Here is a 20,793-nt window from a genome sequence, read left to right as displayed (position 1 = left end):
TGGTACGATGGTCGTATTTATATTGACGTCCCTGTGTACCTATGAACATTAGATTTCAAACACACGACTCTGATATTGATCGTCGTGAATAATTTCATGGATGTTCAGGTACTTATCTGAATAATTGGAAAGTAATTTATCCACGCTTTGTTTTAATTGAGTTAACGTAGGTCTACTCTGAGGCCGTGCGGTCCAGCAAGACAACATAATGTTATATCTGTAAAAGTATTGTTATGTCAGATCGAATATCTTTTAACACGTTCACTGCCATGTTAATAACTCTCTTAGAGATATTTTCAGATAATTTGAGAAAAGAATAAATTATTATAACGGTTACCAGGACGCGCAGGACTCGCTAACAGTCAACGTGTTAAGAAGTCTTTTATTTTTAAATTTTAAAACAAAGTTGAAGTATATTTAACAAATCATTCTTGTGATTTCTCTCCTATTTGTATACAGGATGTTCGGCCACCCTTGGGAAAAATTTTAATGGGAGATTCTGGAGGCCAAAATAAGACGAAAATCGAGAATATCAATTTCTTGACTAAGGCTTCGTTAAAAAGTTATTAAAACGTTTCAAATGATTCTGAAAAAATTATTTTTGCTTTCGGGGGTCAATTGCAATCATTTTTGGTCAATAGACATACTCCCGAAATCCTACCCACTTTCGAGAAAAAAAATTCAATACAGGCGGAACTTCAAACGTTAATAACTTTTTAACGAAGCCTCCATCAGCAAATTGGTATTCTTGATTTTCGTCCTATTTTGGCCTCTAGAATCTCCTATTACAATTTTTCCCAGGGGTGGCCGAACACCCTGTACACATTGTATAAATTTAAATTTGCATTTAACTCACAACTCTACGCCACAACTTGGCGGCCGTTCCATCCTATAACCGGATTTCAAAAGGCCCAAGATTGCGTTATTTGAAACACCAGGGTATGGAACAGCACCCATGGTTACAATTTCCCACAATAAAATACCGAAAGACCACCTGGAAAAAAAAGTGAATATATTACAAAAAAAAAAAAGATCCATCTGCAGTCCAAACAATTGCCCATTCAAGTTGTTAATGTAACTCTAATTTATATATTATGATTTCTCAGAAGAAATTTCAATCGAAATAAAGAATAAAATATTCTACGGTTTTAATTCAACAAAGTCTATAAAAATAATTTACACGTCACTATAAGTTGAGTAAAGTTGATGTGTTAATGCTTCGATTGCCATCCACCGCAGAGGTAACTTGCCGCGACCTTCTTTTCTGTACAAATTTTCTTGATAAACATCACGGCTGAGGCCAAAGTCTGAAATTTTTACAACTCCGTCCTCACACACTAATATGTTACGTGCTGCCAAATCACGATGAATTATTCGATTTGAAAACAGGAATTCCTGACAACCAGAAACAAAAAAAAAAACCCCTACAATTTTTTAAAATTTCCGATTTTAATAAATTAAGCCCACGAATATACAATAATTAACATCGGGAAAAATTTTTAATTCATTTTTTTCATGATCATATTTTTCAGTGTTTTAGCTGCTAAGAAAGTAACTTCAAGAACATTTCGACAGTTAATAAGCTAGATGTAAAAGAATATATATTTTACCATTCCTATAGTGATTTGTCTTGTAAAGTTTAATAAGTCGTTTGCTGTAACAGTTTCCGTACATTCTGCTACATCTATAACAGACCAAAAAGCATGATTACAAGAATAAACGATGGATTGAAATATTAGTATTCTTTTTATTATTTAAAGTTGCTCCAAAAGAATTTATTGCGCGTGAAAAGATCAGCCCTTGGGCCATTTAATTAAGAAAAAAGTTAAGCCGGTATCTTCGTTGGTTTTTGAGGAAACTGCTCATGGCAGGTGCATAAGCTCTTTACACGTAACTTTAAAATTTAGAAATAAAAGTTTTTTAATAAACTAGAATTAAAAAATTTACTGAAGAGAAATTAGCTGGTTTTATAATTGGAAGATTCATGTACAGTGTGTCTCACAAACTCTATCCACTTAAATATCTTGATTATTTTGAACAATGCGAGAAAATGTTACTTACAGAAGTTGTAGAGTTCGAGAGATATGGTATAAATGGTATTCTACGCCTTCACTTGCTGAAAGACTATTTATACCATACTATGTACTTTCTTAAACCATGTAACTTCTGCAAGTAACATTTTCTCGCGTTGTCGGAAATAATCAAGATATTTAAGTGGACAAAGTTCGCGAGACACATTGTATAAATGTTAATTACCTTCTTGAACATCATATAAACGATTCGCGATTACATTAATGCTTTGATTATTTCGTTCTTTTCCACCTAGTTGACACAAAAAAAAAAGATAAATGTGTATTTAAACAGATGTTTCTTAGTTTATCATATTAAGTAATTTATTGATTGCCAAATGATAAATATCCGATTTACTCGTATAATGTTCACTGTTACCGATAATAAATGAATCTGCGTCACGTTTGAACCGTTCTCTATGATTAATGGCAACGTTTACCATAGTTTGCCAGATCTGAAAATTCATTAAAATTACACTTAAAAGATATCTTATAATGATCTCGTAGAACTGATTAAGAAAACAATATTCTTATTATTGCAATAGGTACATATCGATTCGCCTCACTATTTTAAATTAATATGAAAATAAGACATTACATCTAATAGAAATGTATTAACGATATTTTTACTCAACTTTGATTTACATTATACAGGGTGTTCGGCCACTCCTGGGAAAAATTTGAATGGAAGATTCTAGAGGCCAAAATAAGACGAAAATCGAGAATACCAATTTGTTGATGGAGGCTTCGTTAAGAAGTTATTAACATTTAAAGTTCCGCCATTATCACGCGCGCGCAAATGTTCGCAGATTGCCGTTCTACAGGCAGAACTTTAAACGTTAATAACTTTTTAACAAAGCCTCCATCAACAAATTGGTATTCTTAATTTTCGTCTTATTTTGGCTCCTAGAATCTCCCATTAAAATTTTTCCCAGGGGTGGCCGAACACTGTGTATTAAAGATAATTATGTTAAAATATTTGCAAACGTAACATAACATTGCACTACTCACTGTCCTTAAATAGGTTTGTAGATCTCCTTTGCAACAATATTCCACTACCAGCACTGGTTTGTTATACAAAACACAACAGCCGATCAACGATACTATATTTGGATGTTGACCGGCAATTTTCATGATCATTATTTCTTTATGGAAATTTTGTTCATCTTCCGCGCTTTGGTTGTCTATGATGTAAGATTCAGTTTACTCTTTAATACACAATTTTCAAAGTACAATAAAGTAACGGTATTATACAAAATTTATGGAATAAAATAATCATCAGTTCAAAGAACATTGGTTTTCTAGGACTACTTTTGAAACCTAGTATTATACATAATAGTACCATAACACCTAGTGTTATACTACAATACAGATCATTCTGTTCATTTCACCTTTGAGCATTTTCACCGCCACGTTGTTGACGTTTCCAAATTCATCACGCAGGGAGCCTAGTTTCACAATTCCATAAGCTCCGCTACCAAGAACACCATAGAGTTTTAACAATTTTGAACGCAATTCGAATTTGTCGTGTATAAACGGATAATTGTTAATGTCAGTCGTGTAATCTTTGTCCAGCAATTTCGTAATAGTTCCTTCGGGTAAATCCTTCGGGTTGAGACCCTGGACAAATATTTTAAAAATATTTTTATTTTCGTGAAAATTATTGCTTTCTTTTAAATTCTATTTTCTAATTTTTTAATTATCACTCACTTTGAACGGCCTGCTTTCTATCGAAAAGTGCCTCTTTCTTTGTTTATAGCATTGCAAATAAATCGTCCCAACTAGCACCATAATTATGAACAACATAATTACCCCGACGATAAGCACAGGATAGAAAGTGCTTATAGCTGAAATCAAAATAGCGTTGAATTATTATTCGAAATACAATTACTATTATTGTCGTACTATAGATCGCAATTGTAATTATGCATACTACATTCACCTTTTCACCAGCTGTTACACTACACTATGAAATATTTCCTTAGAAAGTTCAGATAGTTTTTAAGAAACGTTTTTATTTATACATAGTGTTTGTATTATTTTACTAAAATACTAAAAATGTTATGTCAAAAGTCATGAACCTGTGTGTTCATCGCTGAGATTATTGATGATCGTTGATGGATAGCTTGTTCCTCCCAACGAATCAGCAACAATGCTTACTTCATACTGGAATCCTAATTTTACCCTTAAGAAGGATGTCGTGGTTTTATACTGTAAAAAATACAACCATCCGTTTGTTATAATCAAAACTCCACGATCAGTGAACTATAACGGTTGCTAGTATATTGGCAAAGTTTGGTCAAACGCAATTGTAAGCATATCAGAATTAAACGATTCTACTCACGCCAGGTATGACTTCGATTAGAGGTTCATTTTGCGTTCCTAAATCGACGTGTATCGTGTAATTGTCCGGATTCTTTTCAGGCTTATCCCAAGTAACGTTAAGATCGTACAACTCTCCATAACGGTAAGCGTGCGTCGCTTGCAATCCTTTTACATCTTCCGGGCCTAAAATGCATACAAACTCGTATTAAAGTAGCTAAACACGTTTACAAATTTTAACAAAAATATTACGTTCTTACCAATTAGTAATTCCATCGTTCGACTTAATTAATTAAATACACGATCGACGGTAAAACATTTTCACAACGAAATAATAATTATTTACATACTCACTGCAAATGGTTAAGTCGTTGTTATAATAGTTTAAACAAGTCGGCGTGTACATGGTCATTGATCTGTCAGTACTCATTTTAGTATTATCACTGTTAACCGAAAACATCGTTATTCTGATTGTTCGACTAAACGATAATTGCTTTACTTCGAACCGAAAGTCCGTAATCTGCGAACCAACCAGTGTGATTCGATTAACATTCTCACAACTAGACCTAAACTATTTCTAGCAGAGTTGTCATAAGGCAATTTTTTTTAAATGCTCTATTTGTTGAAATAAAATTACACTAATGATAAGTATTATGTATTACCATTTTCAACTCATAGTCGACCAAATCGTGTTCTCCAGACCAAACTAACATGTTGTAATTGCAACTGCGATCTGAAATTGTCACATAAGCTTTGGCGATGGAAGAAAAGAAAGACATGTCTAATTTTTTTAGAGAAAAGTATAATTCAAAATGCATAAAAATGCATACGCGATCTATCTTGTTATTAGCAAACGCGCTGTTATTACCTTCTGCTGGTTCGAATGTAAAATCTGTACGTAGAGAACACTTATTTTCCGTCTCTGCCTCTACTTTAAACAATGATATATTTTTCACGGGTAGCGGCACGTAATCGACTGAAAAAAGTGTATAGAATATACTTAGAGATAGACAGCTTAAAAATGATATAAAAAATGGAATAAGTGGATCACCTGGGTACGTCGAAAACGAGCTCGATGTTTCCGGATGCGAAATTCCATCCTTCGTTATTTTATAGAACCGAAATTGGTAATCGGTACCTACGCTTAAATTTGTAAATGTTGCTACATCACCATTTCTCTGAAAAATATATCCACTGTACGATTCTATACACTAAAGTTATTTGCTATTGACAATCGAGAAATAAAGTCTCAGAAGATAATTCACGAACGTCGTAATAAAAAATTAAATATTATTCACCACTTTCGGAAAGTTCCAAGGATATTTAGAAGTTCTCTGTTCGATGATATACTTTCCAGAATTGAACTTGATTATCATAAAATTGTCACTACTACAATGAAGACTCGTATTAGCTATGGTATCTTCATCCACCTGTGAATAAACTGTTAACGAAAGTTTTTTTATGAAAATTCCTCGACATTTCTATGACAGTAGAGACGACTAAATGAGTAAGTACCGCGCAATTATATTTGTAAGCATCGATATCGACACGTTCTTATTATATTTGTTTCGACTGGTTCTAACTCATTAGAAAACCCTCACAGCCACGGAAAACAGAGAATACCATACTATGATCATCGTCTAAGATCTCCAAAATAAGTAGAAATAAAGAGGAATGGATAGACACGTTAGGCAAGTTTTACGTATTCAATTGCACGCGTAAAAACGAAATTCTTTAGATTAAGTTTTTCTTTCGCAGTTTAATAGTTTCCTTCGTACAAAAGAACGATGTTAATTTCCGCGAAACTTTGTTAATTTAGTGAAAAATTGAAACCTACGACCGATTTCGTGTACGTAATCGTTGCAGGCATCTTGGCACACTTCCTGAAAAAATCATATACAACATTATTGTACATCACATTTACCATTTATATCTGCTGTGAAAATCTGTTCTTTTTGTACGCGATTTGAAAGAAGTTACTGAATTTCAAATTGCACAACGCTTGGCTTGTAACTCTTCCGGAAGACATTGCTAATACCATGAAGGAGAAATTCAAGTAACAATAACTGTTATTTGTATGAAAAATAATTGCAAATATACAAAGACTTTCGGAAGAAGACTACCGAGAACAATTTCAAAATTCCTTATGAAAGTCAAAGACAGGATTATGCAACCCGTATACAGCACAGCTTATCGTGGCCATTTAGAATTTAAATCAAATTCTGAAAGGACCCCGCACAGATCTTATGGAAAATAGCCCCTGGTTAAATTAGCTGAACTTTTGATACGATGTAGTTCATGATGTCTTGTTGATAAGTTCCAAGCACGTAAATTGAACAGTTTTCGAGATACGGGGGATCAAAAGTCAATAATAGCGCGTCTTATTCTAGATTACCACGTTTGAGCATATTTGAGTGTTGTGACCCTGTGGGCCCTTAAATATTATCCCTTGATCCTCTGACCCTCTGGCTCCCCTTCAGGAGTCAAAATAAAGAAACGCCAAAGAGGTAAAAAAATGGTTCTCTTTTTCATTGAACAAACATGAAGCACCGTCGACATTAGCATTACCCAGTGTGCACCACGAGGAAGTTGCTCGATCGGATTTTGCATACCATGTGGCCCCGAAGAGAACCGTTTTTATAGTTCTCTGTATTCGACCATAAGAATCTCGACATTCATATTGTCTTGATGGTCTCTATTAGCGGCATCTCTGGTCGTATTTAGAAGATTACCATCCGAATATTTGACATTTCTTTGATGACAAATCCTAAAAACCTTAAAACACTTGCAATATGTGCGCATGTGCCCAATGTTTTGGCACCGGATTGACAGATGCAGTGGTAACCATTTATTACTTCCTCTTCTAGTTCCAGTTCATTTTTTGGGAATGTGAGAAATAAGAACTTGATGTGAATAAACTTTTAGTCTTCTAAGGCTGTTATCTACCAACGAAGTGTCAATATGCGCTAATAGAGGGCATCAAGATTGTTATGTACAAATAGAACTATAAAAATGGCCCTCTTCGGGGCCACATGGTATGCAAAATCCGATCGAGCAACTTCCTCGTGGTGCACACTGGGTAATGCTAATGTCGACGGTGCTTCATGTTTGTTCAATGAAAAAGAGAACCATTTTTTACCTCTTTGGCGTTTCTTTATTTTGACTCCTGAAGGGGAGCCAGAGGGTCAGAGGATCAAGGGATAATATTTAAGGGCCCACAGGGGCATGACAGTGCTTTTTACATTGAAATATGCTCAAACGTGGTAGTCTAGAATGAGGCGTACTATTATTGACTTTTGATCCCCCGTATCTCGGAAACTGTTCAATTTACGAGCTTGGGCCCATTGGAACTTTTCAAGACATCATGAACTACATCATAGCAAAAGTTCAGCTAATTTAACCGGGGGCCATTTTCCATAAGATCTGGGCGGGGTCCTTTTACTTCTGTATCTGCCCTGCCAGTTTCGAGGTCTGAAAAGACTGTCACGATACATCTGTCCGTAGAAGCTACAGATCCACATATAAATAAGAACAATTTGAAATTAATTTTATTTTGCAAGCAACAAAAAAGCCATACTCGGCTCCTTTCTGAAATGTATTGCAAAGAATAAGATCGTACTATTTCTTTCATTTTTCGAAAACTTTGCTATTATTTAAGTAGCGATGGAACAAAACTGATTTTCTATGAGATCTGTGAAAATCTCCTGTTATTAATACACACATATAATTTACTAGTGCTTTATAATATTAAAAAAAGCAATAGTGTTTTGTTGTGACAAATACAGTGTAAATAATTCCAATAAGGCCAGCGATGTTTAAAAGAATACTCGATGCTGCGATACGAAGATGTAAAACGCGTGTAAAATTGAAAAAAAATTCTTACAACACCTTGTATACATGTCGAAGTAAGAGTATGGTAATATATTCGTTTATTTATAGATCTCATGGGATGGGTAGAAAGCAGTAAATCACTTACGATATCAAAATCGACGAACTAACTATATCAGGGTTACTTTTCAATATACCCACATCACTTTTACTTCGTTTAGTTAAAATAACTGCGGGAAACGAAATTCGAAGATTTCATCGCTCTTTATTGCCTTCGAGGAATGCCTAGCTGCGATTGTTATGGAAATCTCATACATATATTTTGATACATTTATTTATGTTAAACGTATTCGAAAGCAAGAAAATCTGATCGTACGTTGCTACAATTTGTAATGCGTTCCACACATCATGGATCTTCCAATTATTCTGAGAAAAACCGAAGGACAAGGAAATACGCCGTCGTTTTCGTGCAAGTTACTATTAAGTTACAAACAGGAATTCTTCAACATAACGTTTCGTTAATATTTTAACTCTATACGTGTACAAACATCTTTCGTACAGCACGATATAAGAATCGGAGGTATCCCGGATAACGCAGTACGCGACGTGAATTTTCGAATTTCGTTTTTATAATACCATTTTAAAAGGCACATCGAACGCTGCTTCACGACTCGGCGAATGAAATTTTATTTTGTGACAGTTTTCGGACGTACGTTCGGTAACGCGTTTCTATTTACTTAAACGAGTTTCAGCCATATGGAATGTTCGCATTGCAAATTTATGTCTATTAGCGTATTCTTGTACTCACGTCTAAACAGGCCGTTAAACAATCGATCAGCGGCGAGGTGTCTTGTACAGAGGATACGCTGCTAAATAGTATGCAGAACAACAGAAATTGCGATTCCATTTCTACGCGTGTAAATTCACTGACAAATTTCAAACGTTTCCTGCCTCGAAACGATATTTTAACGACTAAACGGTAACAATTTATAGTCGAATTCGACGAAGTAACGACGCTTTATGTTTCGGATCGATCACTACAGCCTAACAGCAATTCGAAATTAAGTCCGCGAAACGCGTCGCGGTCAGTTTTATATTCTTGGTGGTCACAATCAATTTACTGAAACCGAAGTACTCTCGATCGTAACTTTTGGTGACTACGATCGTGTCCCCTACTATAGTAGGTACATCGTCCATGGTTGTGTAAAGCCGCGTCCCCACTGGGTCGGCTTTTGCCATTCGGCAGTCCAAAGATGCCAGAAGTGCACCGAAGGCACTCTTTCACACTATGCCAGATCACGCGTAAGTACATACGTAGAGCTCGTAGAGTTTCGGAAAGTTGACAAAGGCAAACTAACGCATGCCCTCTTTCGCGATTTGCTCTTTCTCGCATCTGCCTTCTCGATCTTAAGGGGCCTTTCTACCTCGTGGGATTTAGAAAATCGAATTTTTTTCGTTTGCGTTTTCTTTTAGTATGTAGCCTCGAAAATATATCTACCAAATATTAAATTGAAATTTGACAAACTAACGAAGTTGTAGCCTGCTGAAATGTACCACACGCAGGTATAACTGGACGTAAAACTTGCGTAAAAAGTTGCCTTTCTACTTTGTGGAATTAAAAAAATTGAATTTTTTTTTGTATTTTCTTTTAGTATGTAGCCTCGAAAATATATCTACCAAATATTAAATTGAAATTTGACAAACTAACGAAGTTATGGCCTGCTGAAATGTACCGCGCGCAGGTATAACAACTGGAATTGAAATTTCAAAGCTGTTTTTCTCGAAACTGAATTTTTCGGCACTGCGTATGTAATAACGAAAAAACTATTCGAGATATCAACATGAAATTTATACAGTATCTTTAGAACTGGTCTCCCTATAGCATGAACTAGGATAATTGCGATATATGCGATACTTTTTCTTTTATTAACAAAAAAGCAACCGAATATATGAAAATATTCAGTATTTTTTCGTAAAATAGCTGCCATTTTGCCATTTTTTGTTTTTTTTTAAAAGATCCTAGTTCGTGCTATAACCACACTCATCCGCATTAAGAATATCGTTGGTTTTTGGATTTCGGATAACTTGTTCGCAAGATATCACATACTAAAAACTGTTGTTTGTTGATCAATAAAAATAGTGTAATCAATAGATATTATGCGTTGCAAAAATTCGTGAATATAGCTAAATATATAATAAATGTATCTACAAAACACGGAATTAATCGCTCTTTAATAGCCCGCAAAAAAAAAATCGCAAAGAAACATGTATTTTTCGTGCCTATAAGGTAGAATGGCCCCTTAAACAACTAAAATCCGACCTTCTGTTAATGGCATAGGATTTGGAATCTCGAGCCAAGATTCTCGACTGCCCAGGCATTTTTACTTTCCGACCTATGTAGGCGCACATAAGCAAAGTACCCACAATGAAAGAAAAATTTTGTAAAATTTATTTCACGGAAATACACGTTTTAAGACCCTCTGATCATATTTTAATTATTGAGAAAAAAGAAATCTTTTTTTATTATTCCCATGTACGAGCGTACGTATGTATATTATTAACACGATTGAGTATAAAAGGCTGAATGAATTTAAATGAAACTTTACATTTAAGTATTATGTTCTCATTTCAAAGTCCGATTAGACTTTGACTAGAATCAGCCCATGGATAGTAATGATTTACCTCTTGCTTTACAGTTGTTCCGATACATAGGCGTAATTTATAAAAAAATCTTTTAAATGTTTCATATAAATCTTAGAAAGAATTAAATTTTATGTAAAACAATTAAATAAACTTTTTTTTCTATCTTCTTTAGAAAAGAAAAAATTAAATGAAATCTTGTACATTACATGCTTACTTAAATCGCATTGAAAACGAACACCACAAATGTTTTAGAATAATGTGCAAAATGGTCTCACTCGTAAAGGGTTAATTCAGAAATAAATGTTTGGTAATTGAAAACAGGTAAGCAGCTGCGATTTTCGCTATTGGAAACTCGGTTCTAACAAGGAGAAATTGGAATGTTACTCGGTTTTTCAAAATCAAAATACTTTAAGATTGAAAATTAATCAATTAAAATGAGAGTCCACTCTTTGCCTAGTATCGTGCACGCTAGGCGTTTTTCAATAAGAAAAGTTCCTATTTTTATAACACAAACAAAACAGTAGAATTAACAGTTGCAAGAAATTAATTAATAACAATTTTCCTCGATATGTTTTGAGATAATCGTAAAAATATGAACGCGTAAGAAAATGAACATATCAACTGCTTCACTATTCGTAAATGCCATAATTTCAAAACACTGTAAAGCAACAGAAACATTGCAATGGATTCGGAGAACTTTAATCTTCGATAACTTCCTAACGAATAAGTTTAGGGCATAAGTATGTTAGTACTTTTATGTAGAGCATAAAAAACCACATCGGCTGGTGCAGTAAAAAGTGTAGGTTTTCATTTAAAAAGGAGGTGCAGTTGCATTTTTCTGATGCACCAATGCACAAAAATGCATATAATTAGTTGCATATTACGCATCGTCTGATACCATTTAACTTTGACTTATAACATATTTTTCTATTTCCAACCGTTTAGGAGATATAGCCTGTTCCAGTTGCGTTCTACTGGTAATTTGATTCGCGGAAAATGATACTTCCTGCGGAAATACGTAGCTTCCAGCGGAAGTCGACCTTGTCTCAGGTACTCTCTCTTTGTCAAACATCCTAAGTTAGAGATCTGCTGCACTTTTGCTGCAATTTTCCCTCGTTTTCTGCGATAAAATAATTGCTTGGTAGAACTAAACGAGGAGATCGAAGGAACTTTGATTCCTTAGTTTAATAATCCAAGAATGTGAAAGGGAAATCGATGGAACTTGAATTCCATCCATCTTCCTTGGGTCTTCGGTCACTACAATCTCCTCGCGATGAGACCTGGTAATCGGTGTTACCCACGATGAAAAGTTCTCCATGGATAACACCGAACTAATGGCTGAGAAATAAAAATCTTTAAATATCGGGTAAAATTGTTAGTAATATCAACTAACGTCGCTTCCGTTGATACTCAAACTCCTATGCAGGTTGATGCAAGTCGGATTTCAGTTGTTTCAAGAGCAAGAAGGAAAAGCTCGCATTCCCCTTCTTTCTCGAATTTCCGACGTTCTCCGAAGTGCCGGAGCTCACGTACACGTGACTATGCATTAATGTTACGTTAAAAGGAGGAACAGTTTCCTCTGTGCATCAGTCTACCGTCTGATAACACTGACTATAGAGCAGAGGAATTGAATGGCTGTTGACGAAAATAGCACCTGTTAAAAATTAAACATATTTTTGTCAATGAACTGGTTTTCGTAAAATGAGGGTAGTTTGTGCTGCAAAAAATTGCAAATACTCTTCGGAAAATGAAGACTCGACACATGTCATTTTCATTAATTTTCCTAACGATGATACGTAAGTATCATAGAAATATATGGGTTGCATCGTTTAAGAATACTACCTTATTTTCACACTAAACGTTGACACCTTTATTTGTAATCTACAATTTAAAAAAATCCCTTGGAACTATTATGTAAGATATCAACAATTGTCTTCAGTTCTTTCTTCTATGTGAAATGTTATGCCGTAGATAAAGGCAAAATATGTTTATCTAAATTATAAATTATTACATTGTTACAGCTCCAAAATATGGGCACATCATTGTGGCAGAACAGACCTCTTGATGAAATCGAACGAAGAGTTGCATTTAAATTGTTATATATGTTCTCATCACATAGAGGATCATTATTACATAAGTAAAAGTGATCCTGTTATAATAGACCAACATGCTGTGCCTACATTATTTGAATCAGATGTTCTAACAAAGAAAGATTTAAGAAATATCTTGGATAGAGATGAAAAAACAGAAGTGACAAACAATGTTGTATTGTCATATTGTGATGTGGATACTGAGATAAACCAATATAGAGATATCAGTATTAGATTTCCAAATTTGTGTAGAATTTGTGGTGAGCCATCATTAGATGGTATAGAAATATTTACAGAGAAGGGCATAGAATTAAAGTTAAAAGATAAAATAAGTTTCCATCTACCAATAGTTGTTGATGTGGAAGATTTGATGCCACAAAAATTATGTATGAATTGCTATAATAAACTGGAAATTGCACATTCACTTGTTGTAACTTGTTTAAAAACAGATATGAAGTTGAAAAGATTTTTAAATATTAATGAAGAAGTAAGTGCATTTTAAATTATATTATTAACATAATAATATCAAATAAGCTCTAATAATATCAAAAGTAAATATTTTTATACTGTTTTATAGATGAACTATGACAATAAATATAATGCAATAGTGAAGGCATGTTCACTGGATATAGCTAAAGAAATTTGTTCAAATGATGAAAATCAGACTACCTCTATTGAATTATCTTCTGATAAAGTTGATGAAATTGTAATGAATCAAGATATTACAACAAAATTAAATTACTTAGAAAATATTGATACACAAAAAACTAACTTTGCAAACAATGTAAGGAAGGAAATGCAATCTGAATTAAATAACTTCATTGAATCATACAACAAAGAAAATAAAGAAGACAATTCCATAAATAAAACAACAAATAATCCAAACAATGATGGAACAAATAATACTAATAAAATTGCATGTTTTCATTGTAAAGATTCGTTTAAAACACAAGAAATTTTTGAAAATCACAAAATGTTATGCGATGGAGAAGAAATAATAATACAAAAACAAAAAGAGATTACTGAGATTAGTGATATTAACAATGAAGAAGAAATGACTTTTCACTTTGTTACAAAGACTTGTAACATTTGTGACAAAAGTTTTAATGATGAGAAACTTTTTGCTGAACATGAATTTTCACATTGTGAACATTATCAAGAAAAACAATGCCAAATTCCAGATAAGCTAAGTATAACCGAAGAACAGCAGAATATCTCTGAACATTCACTTGCTATAAACTCTGCTGCAACAGTTGAAACTAATAAACAATGTGGACATTGTGAATCAATTTATTGTATAAAAAAAGACTTGTTAAATCATATTGAGAAATGTCATGGTGGCCAGCTATTATTTAAATGTATTAAATGTAATAAAAGTTACGAAAAATGGTCTAGTTTAGATGTACACGAAGCCACTCACAGAATAGATAAACCTTATCTATGCGACTTATGCGGGAAGAGTTTTAAACACTCTAATAATTTAAGAGGTCACAAAAGAACTCATTTAGATGACACAAGAAAAAAACGACATGTTTGTGAAATTTGTGGAAATGCATTTAGATCTAGGTAGCATTTATGAACTTCTAAATACTATTTCATAAACTGTTTTCAAAATGAATTATCGGTTGTTTATTATTCAATGTGTATTACGTATATAATGCAGATTTCATTTGGGAGAGCACATGAACCAACACAATGGAAATAAACCTTACTCTTGTGAAAAATGTGGAAAAGCTTTTTACAAAAGAATACAACTAAGGCAACATAAACTGTCTCATGGTGTAAATAAACACATTTGTCCTATTTGTGGAGCAGCGTTTAATCGTAAAGGAAATATGAATACGCATCTTAAGCGGCATGATAATGGAGATGGCATATACACGTGCAGTGTAGGTATTCAATGTCAAAAATAATCCAGTACAATGGCTTATCTAAAAATGAGCACCGCATACGAATCACGCGGGCCCCCAAATTGAATATCAATTAATTTCCGATTATTTTTTTAGCTATACCCTAACAGAACTTCATTACATATTTTAATATATAGAACACTGAATTGTTAATTATACCACTGAGCTAGTGTTAGTCAAAGCTCTGAGCGAACTTTTATTTTTGTATTCTTAGGTTTGTGCATACAGATGTAAGTCAATGAGTGAACTGAAGTTACATAGGAAAAAACATACGGAAGAAGACATCATAGAAAGCATAAGGAAAAAGTGTACCGATAAAACAGTATGGCAATGTGAAGTCTGTAGCCGGATATTTTCGACGCGGGTAGTTTTATTGAATCACGAGCGCATACATAAAGGAGAGAAAATGAACGTTAAATGTAATATTTGTGGGAAACAGTTAGCCAATAAGAATTCCTTGATATATCATAACAAGTCTATACATTCTAAAGAAAGACCACACATGTGTCAATACTGTGGTGGAGCATTCGTGTCCAAAGAGTCGCGTCTTATACACGAAAGAATACACACTGGAGAACGCCCCTACATCTGTAAAATATGTAACATGGAATATAAATGCTCCAGTAATCTTAATCAACATATGAAAATCCATTCTGGCATTAAACCTCATAGATGTACATACTGTGATAAAAGTTTCACGCGTAAAGGGGCATTAAGAGTTCACGAAAGAATTCACACAGGAGAGAAACCATTTTCTTGCGATACATGTGGCAAAATGTTTTCACAAAAGAATGATATGTTGAAGCATACTAAAATGCATAAAGTAAAAACGATGCGTTGCGAACAGTGCGACGAAGTATTTATGAAAAGGAAAGATATCCTAAAACATGTCGCTTTCCACGAACAGGAAAATCCTATAGTTCAAGAATATGTGGAAGTGCGGCAACATATACAGCCCTACAATGTAAATATTACATGTTCAGAATTTGAATAATCTTTTGCAATGAAGTGATGTATCATATGATCAAATATTTATATTACCAATGTATAGTATATATTTTATTACAATTAATGCTGTATATGTTGCGCCTGATTTTTATTGATTACTAGTTAAAATTTTAATTTTAATTATAAATATTGACTTGTTAACATACAAACTGTAAACATTGTTTTTAAGAAATTCAAACTATAAGTTACGTTAATTTAACGACAGTAAAAATGTAATTAATTCATGATGATTAAAGTAATTGACATTATTGTGTTATAAGTATTGGATATTTTTACGTTTTCTCATACTTCAATCCTACTGAATTACTTATTATTTGATCATTGTAATTTAGACAAGAATTTTTGGCAAAAATGACAGATCCATCTTATCGATCGCAAAATGGTCCGTAGATCGTTCATGTCCATTCTGAGAGACTTTCGTGCAAGAATTAATATTACTAATATTTAAAAAATGGAACCTTTTATTCAAAGACACTAAAGACTGTAGAAAACCTCCTTGCCATTTTAACGTTATTGATTTAGTATGGAATAAGAATTCAACGCCGTGCACGGTGAGAAGTAAAACTAAGTATGCCGAGAGTTACTTATTTGAAAGTGATCCAAACCTGAATCGATCTGTGTATCTGACAAGTGTATTTGAATTTTTGTGGAAATTTAGCTCACAATGAAATATTTTTGTCGATTGTTACGAGAAATGGAATAGTTTCTAAAGAACGTATATGAAACTACAGGAAGAAGATCACAGCCATTGGCTCATATCATTTACTATGTAATTAATAATTGTGTTATATTATTACGAGCGATACAATTAATACACATAGTAAATAATAATCCCCAAGTATCGCTTCCACATTTTATACTTACTCTAACGCAATCTGCAGCAATAATCTTGAAAGAAGTAGAAAGAAGTATAACATGTATTGAACATTAGAAATACTATATTACATTCGCGTATTTTTTTACAAGATTTCGATAAAAATCAAACACATATTGGCTAGCTTCTTTACACTTATTCATCGTTTCTAAAACTTCAGTTTCCGTGAAGCGACCTGCAGTATAACAACATACAATATTTTTCTTCATGCTGTCAAACCCATATGTGAATTCTGCTCTAGCATCCTGAATGAAATATGTAATAAATTAGGAACATCCTTGTCGTTAAATATTACGTAGATTTATGTTTACATACCTGTAACTGAACATTATCAGGATCTAGTATAATATTACCAGTATCGTCTTCTATCATACAGCTCACTGCTGCAACAGTAAATTTCATGGGAACTGCAGCATTAATAAGCGATAGGCAGGCAGCATTGATTGTGCAGGCTAGTAACTGAAATGTTAATTTGTATTTGTCAATCTAAAACTCAGTCTGGTGTTTTGGTACATAAAAGCAAACCATACCCCACCGGAATCATCCAGCTCTTGTATACTGATGCATATGGCTGTTGCTGGATGAAATGTAGTAATTATTGCAGCCTCGCATGTTTCTTTTATGTATAGTTCTGTCATCCTGTCATCCACCTCTTACAGAGTCAATCAAAAGTTTCTATAATGGTATCGTTCAAAAATTAAAGTCTAGTTATTTGGTTCGTTCAACTTACTAGCCAGTCCTTTTATGGGAACATACGACACATCAACAAATGCTTTGTTGTAAATCATTTTTTGTGGCTTTGCTTCTATCGGCCCATAGACACCTGCGACGACTGCAGTATCACCTACAATACGTATGTTTTTAACAAATAATAATATTAACAGTTGCAATTAATCTACCTTGCATGAACATTGCCGATCCATCGGGCATAGAAAGTTGATTCAATTCACAATTCATTGGCCGTAACACAAGTTCACTTTCCGCCGCTTCTTCAGTCATGTTTTCTGGTTGGAATTTACAGATATATTATTTTTAACAATATTTGGCGGGAAACATACGTCTCTGAGGTTATAATATTACAAATACCGAAGCACGTGCACCATGAACTTATCTACTTTACCAGATAGCGGGGAAAAATTCCCTATGAACTGTTGCATTGCCTCCAGATGCAAAATATTAAAAGAACGTTCGATAAATTTTTAAAAGATCTACAAGCTCAAGTAATTGCTTTTATAATAATAGTGAAATTCATTTAATGCGTCAAAATGATAGTCTCTTCATGTTTTTTATTGAAATTTCTTACGCGTTACTCGGTAGGTACAAAGCCCTCACAAATTACTTATCACGCTTAGTTTTTCACCTAATGTATTTTTTCGGCCAGAAAATAAAATTACATAAATTTTATTATTTTTTAACGGAATGAAAGCTGTACGGTCCAGAATTGGGCATCAATCGATTAATTTCATTGGAATAACCAATCGATTGAGATTATTTAAAGATTTCGAAATTATTAAAATACGTAACGATCTCATTGATAAATACACCGCAAAACGTCTATTTTTTATTTTAAATTGTAATATATTATTTATTTAAAAACTAACTAGGCAAAAACGTATTTGCGACTCGAAATCAGTGTTATTAGACCGCACACCAGGACGAAGAAGGTACATGTGGAACTGTACGAGGAAGATCGCAGCCATTAGCTCACATTATTTGCTATGTAATTAATAATTATATTAATTACATAGTAAATAATATGACCCGGGTCTAACCGCGTGGAGGTTGCTGCGAATGGAGACCCACCCTAGCCTCGCCCCAACCACCCTTCCTTTGGCGAGGAAATCGAATACCTATCTAAGGGAGAAGCTATCGAAAAGTTAGAAACGAACTACAAAGGTCGAGTTCTTAAAAGAACTGCCCAATGAAGAGATGAAGAACCTAACAAAATGTCAATACATGTGAGATGATACACATGTTTTCTAAAAACGAAATTGAAATGTGCAACTGCACGCACGAACTCTGACCGATGAAGAGATCAAAAACCTAACAAAATGCTGATACATGTGAAATAATCCATCACATGTTTTTTAGAAACGAAATTGGAACGTGCAACTGCACGTATGAATCCTGATTACTAAATTATCAATATGTACTTTATTATTAATTGTTCCTTCTTAAATAAATACTTGCATTATGACAGTGCCTAACAAGACACTCGTACAAAACGAAGAAAGGATCCTGAAGATCCAACCAGAAATGTGCAACTGCACGTATTAGAATACTAATATGTATCTTAATATTAATTATTCCCACTTAAATTCACGCACACGTTTCGGTAATATTTAATAAACGGCAGGAGAACGCTTTTTTATCTTATAATCTATATACATTTGTACTTATATTCTAACGCAATCTGGAGAAACATGAAGAAATATGAGGAAATATTTTCTTCTTGGTGTCTTCATCAATCCCACGATGTTTTTCTAAAACATACACTAATATACAATAAATTATAACCGACATGAAACAAAGAAATACGACAAGATATTTTCTTCTTGGTGTCTTCGTCACTCCCACGATGTTTTCCTAAAACAAAAACTCATATCCAATAAAATATATAACTCATATAAAACAAATAAATATGAAAAAATATTTTTTCTTGGTGTCTTGATTAATCCCACGATGTTTCCCTGAAACATAAATCAGACAATAAATAAATTTGTACAAAGAAACTAACTACATCAAGCTACTTCAAACTACAATAGAGTGGCACATATGGGGATGAAGTTAGACGTTTTAAATATCGCAACACTACGGGGCAACAACGCGATAAATCAACAATCGCAACGCTAATTTATAATAGAAAAAATTCCAAACGCGACTTGTAAGAATAAAAGCAACCCGCGAATGGTAATTATTCGCAACGCTACCCTGAAAAGCAAACGCGAAAAATAGTAATTCGCAACTCTAATTCGCAATCGCGTTTACTAAAAATTCGCAACGCTATTTTTAAAGCAAACGCTCGGTTCCTAGGTTTGCATAAAGACAATCGCGAATCGTATTTATTCGCAGCACTAATATATCAACGCGATAAATATTTGTTCGTAACTCTACGAGCAAACACGAACATTGTATATTATTCGCAACTCTAACTTTAATCAGGGGCTATTGGTACATGTACATAGACATGTACTGGCCACAAAATAAACTATCTACTACTAGTACTACAATTGGGGTAGAATTGAAAATATCGCAACGCTAAATAAAAAATCGCACGATTAATCAAGATCGCAACGCTAATTTATAACATGAAAATTACAAACGCGGTTGACATCCATTATTATATATATAAAAGAGTAAAAAAGCAACGCGAATCGTGATTGTTCGCAACACTACCCTGAAAAGCAAACGCGAAAAATAGTATTTCGCAACTTTACGAGCAATCACGTTTATCGATAATTCGCAACGCTATTTTTAAGCAAACATTCGGTACCTAAGTTTGCAAAAAACCAATCGCGTATCGTGTCAAGGCGCAACACTACCCTGAAAAGGAAACGCGAAAAATAACAATTCGCAACTCTAAAAGCAAACGCGATTATTGGATATTCGCAACTCTATGTATATCATAACCGCGAGTTATGGGGAGGGATGGCTGGCATGTATGGTGCAATCATGTACCATCAGGTACATGCATACATGAGCGAGTCAGAAAAATAAACTAACTACAACTACAGACGAGTTAAGTGACAAAGTAGTAACAGGAATGACTTTCCATTCTCATCCGAGGATGAAGATGAAAAGCCATTTGTTGCAGCCCACTCTTGAGAAAGTTTGTCAGGGCCTCTTCGGCTCATTGAGAGCCTTTTCTTTCTTCGGCGGTCCTGCCGATGCCTGAAACTTACGAAAGACCGGGCTCGAGATTTTGTGCAATACGTAGTCTTCCAACAATATACGAATTGTTGCAAGAGCATACGTGGTGAATCTCGAGGGGGCGAACGTTTCGAAAGGGACCTAATCACGACCGCGAGCGCGAGAGAGCGACTTTAAGA

At 34.0% G+C, this 20,793-nt stretch overlaps 3 protein-coding genes across 3 annotated transcripts; 1 reads left to right on the top strand and 2 right to left on the bottom strand.

Moving 5' to 3' along the window:
- Positions 1–48: 48 nt before the first annotated feature.
- Positions 49–9,126, bottom strand: LOC122398954 (tyrosine-protein kinase receptor torso-like). Its single transcript, XM_043399224.1, has 16 exons — positions 9,028–9,126; positions 5,443–5,569; positions 5,260–5,367; positions 5,054–5,124; positions 4,746–4,911; positions 4,414–4,577; positions 4,151–4,280; positions 3,780–3,916; positions 3,461–3,689; positions 3,081–3,253; positions 2,449–2,524; positions 2,257–2,322; positions 1,611–1,684; positions 1,181–1,395; positions 857–994; positions 49–217 (listed from the first exon to the last, which is right to left on the bottom strand). The coding sequence occupies exons 1-16, from the start codon at positions 9,124–9,126 to the stop codon at positions 49–51; spliced, it is 2,142 nt and encodes a 713-aa protein (XP_043255159.1).
- A 3,338-nt stretch (positions 9,127–12,464) lies between these two features.
- LOC122398778 (zinc finger protein 28-like) lies at positions 12,465–15,856 on the top strand. The gene is made up of 5 exons (XM_043398956.1): positions 12,465–12,658; positions 12,884–13,439; positions 13,530–14,518; positions 14,616–14,841; positions 15,077–15,856. The coding sequence occupies exons 1-5, from the start codon at positions 12,564–12,566 to the stop codon at positions 15,854–15,856; spliced, it is 2,646 nt and encodes an 881-aa protein (XP_043254891.1). The 5' UTR covers positions 12,465–12,563.
- A 948-nt stretch (positions 15,857–16,804) lies between these two features.
- LOC122398967 (exosome complex component RRP46) lies at positions 16,805–17,829 on the bottom strand. The gene is made up of 5 exons (XM_043399237.1): positions 17,644–17,829; positions 17,475–17,588; positions 17,275–17,396; positions 17,060–17,203; positions 16,805–16,989 (listed from the first exon to the last, which is right to left on the bottom strand). The coding sequence occupies exons 1-5, from the start codon at positions 17,741–17,743 to the stop codon at positions 16,807–16,809; spliced, it is 663 nt and encodes a 220-aa protein (XP_043255172.1). The 5' UTR covers positions 17,744–17,829; the 3' UTR covers positions 16,805–16,806.
- Between the last annotated feature and the right edge of the window lie 2,964 nt (positions 17,830–20,793).

Source organism: Colletes gigas, unplaced genomic scaffold (assembly GCF_013123115.1).
Source record: "Colletes gigas isolate AHSC1104 unplaced genomic scaffold, ASM1312311v1 Colletes_gigas_Sc00012, whole genome shotgun sequence".
Taxonomy (NCBI): domain Eukaryota; kingdom Metazoa; phylum Arthropoda; class Insecta; order Hymenoptera; family Colletidae; genus Colletes; species Colletes gigas.
This window is presented reverse-complemented; position numbering and strand designations above follow the sequence as displayed.

Coding starts and splice junctions, on each gene's coding strand:
- LOC122398954 (XM_043399224.1), bottom strand. CDS start 9,126: ATGGAATCGCAATTTCTGTTGTTCTGCATACTATTTAGCAGCGTATCC. Junction 5,570..9,027: donor GTTTAACGGCCTGTTTAGAC/GTGAGTACAAGA, acceptor TATATTTTTCAG/AGAAATGGTGATGTAGCAAC. Junction 4,578..4,745: donor CAACGACTTAACCATTTGCA/GTGAGTATGTAA, acceptor TATGCATTTTAG/GCCCGGAAGATGTAAAAGGA.
- LOC122398778 (XM_043398956.1), top strand. CDS start 12,564: ATGAGGGTAGTTTGTGCTGCAAAAAATTGCAAATACTCTTCGGAAAAT. Junction 13,440..13,529: donor TTTTAAATATTAATGAAGAA/GTAAGTGCATTT, acceptor ACTGTTTTATAG/ATGAACTATGACAATAAATA. Junction 14,519..14,615: donor GGAAATGCATTTAGATCTAG/GTAGCATTTATG, acceptor TATATAATGCAG/ATTTCATTTGGGAGAGCACA.
- LOC122398967 (XM_043399237.1), bottom strand. CDS start 17,743: ATGACTGAAGAAGCGGCGGAAAGTGAACTTGTGTTACGGCCAATGAAT. Junction 17,397..17,474: donor TCCCATAAAAGGACTGGCTA/GTAAGTTGAACG, acceptor TGACTCTGTAAG/AGGTGGATGACAGGATGACA. Junction 17,204..17,274: donor AGCTGGATGATTCCGGTGGG/GTATGGTTTGCT, acceptor TTAACATTTCAG/TTACTAGCCTGCACAATCAA.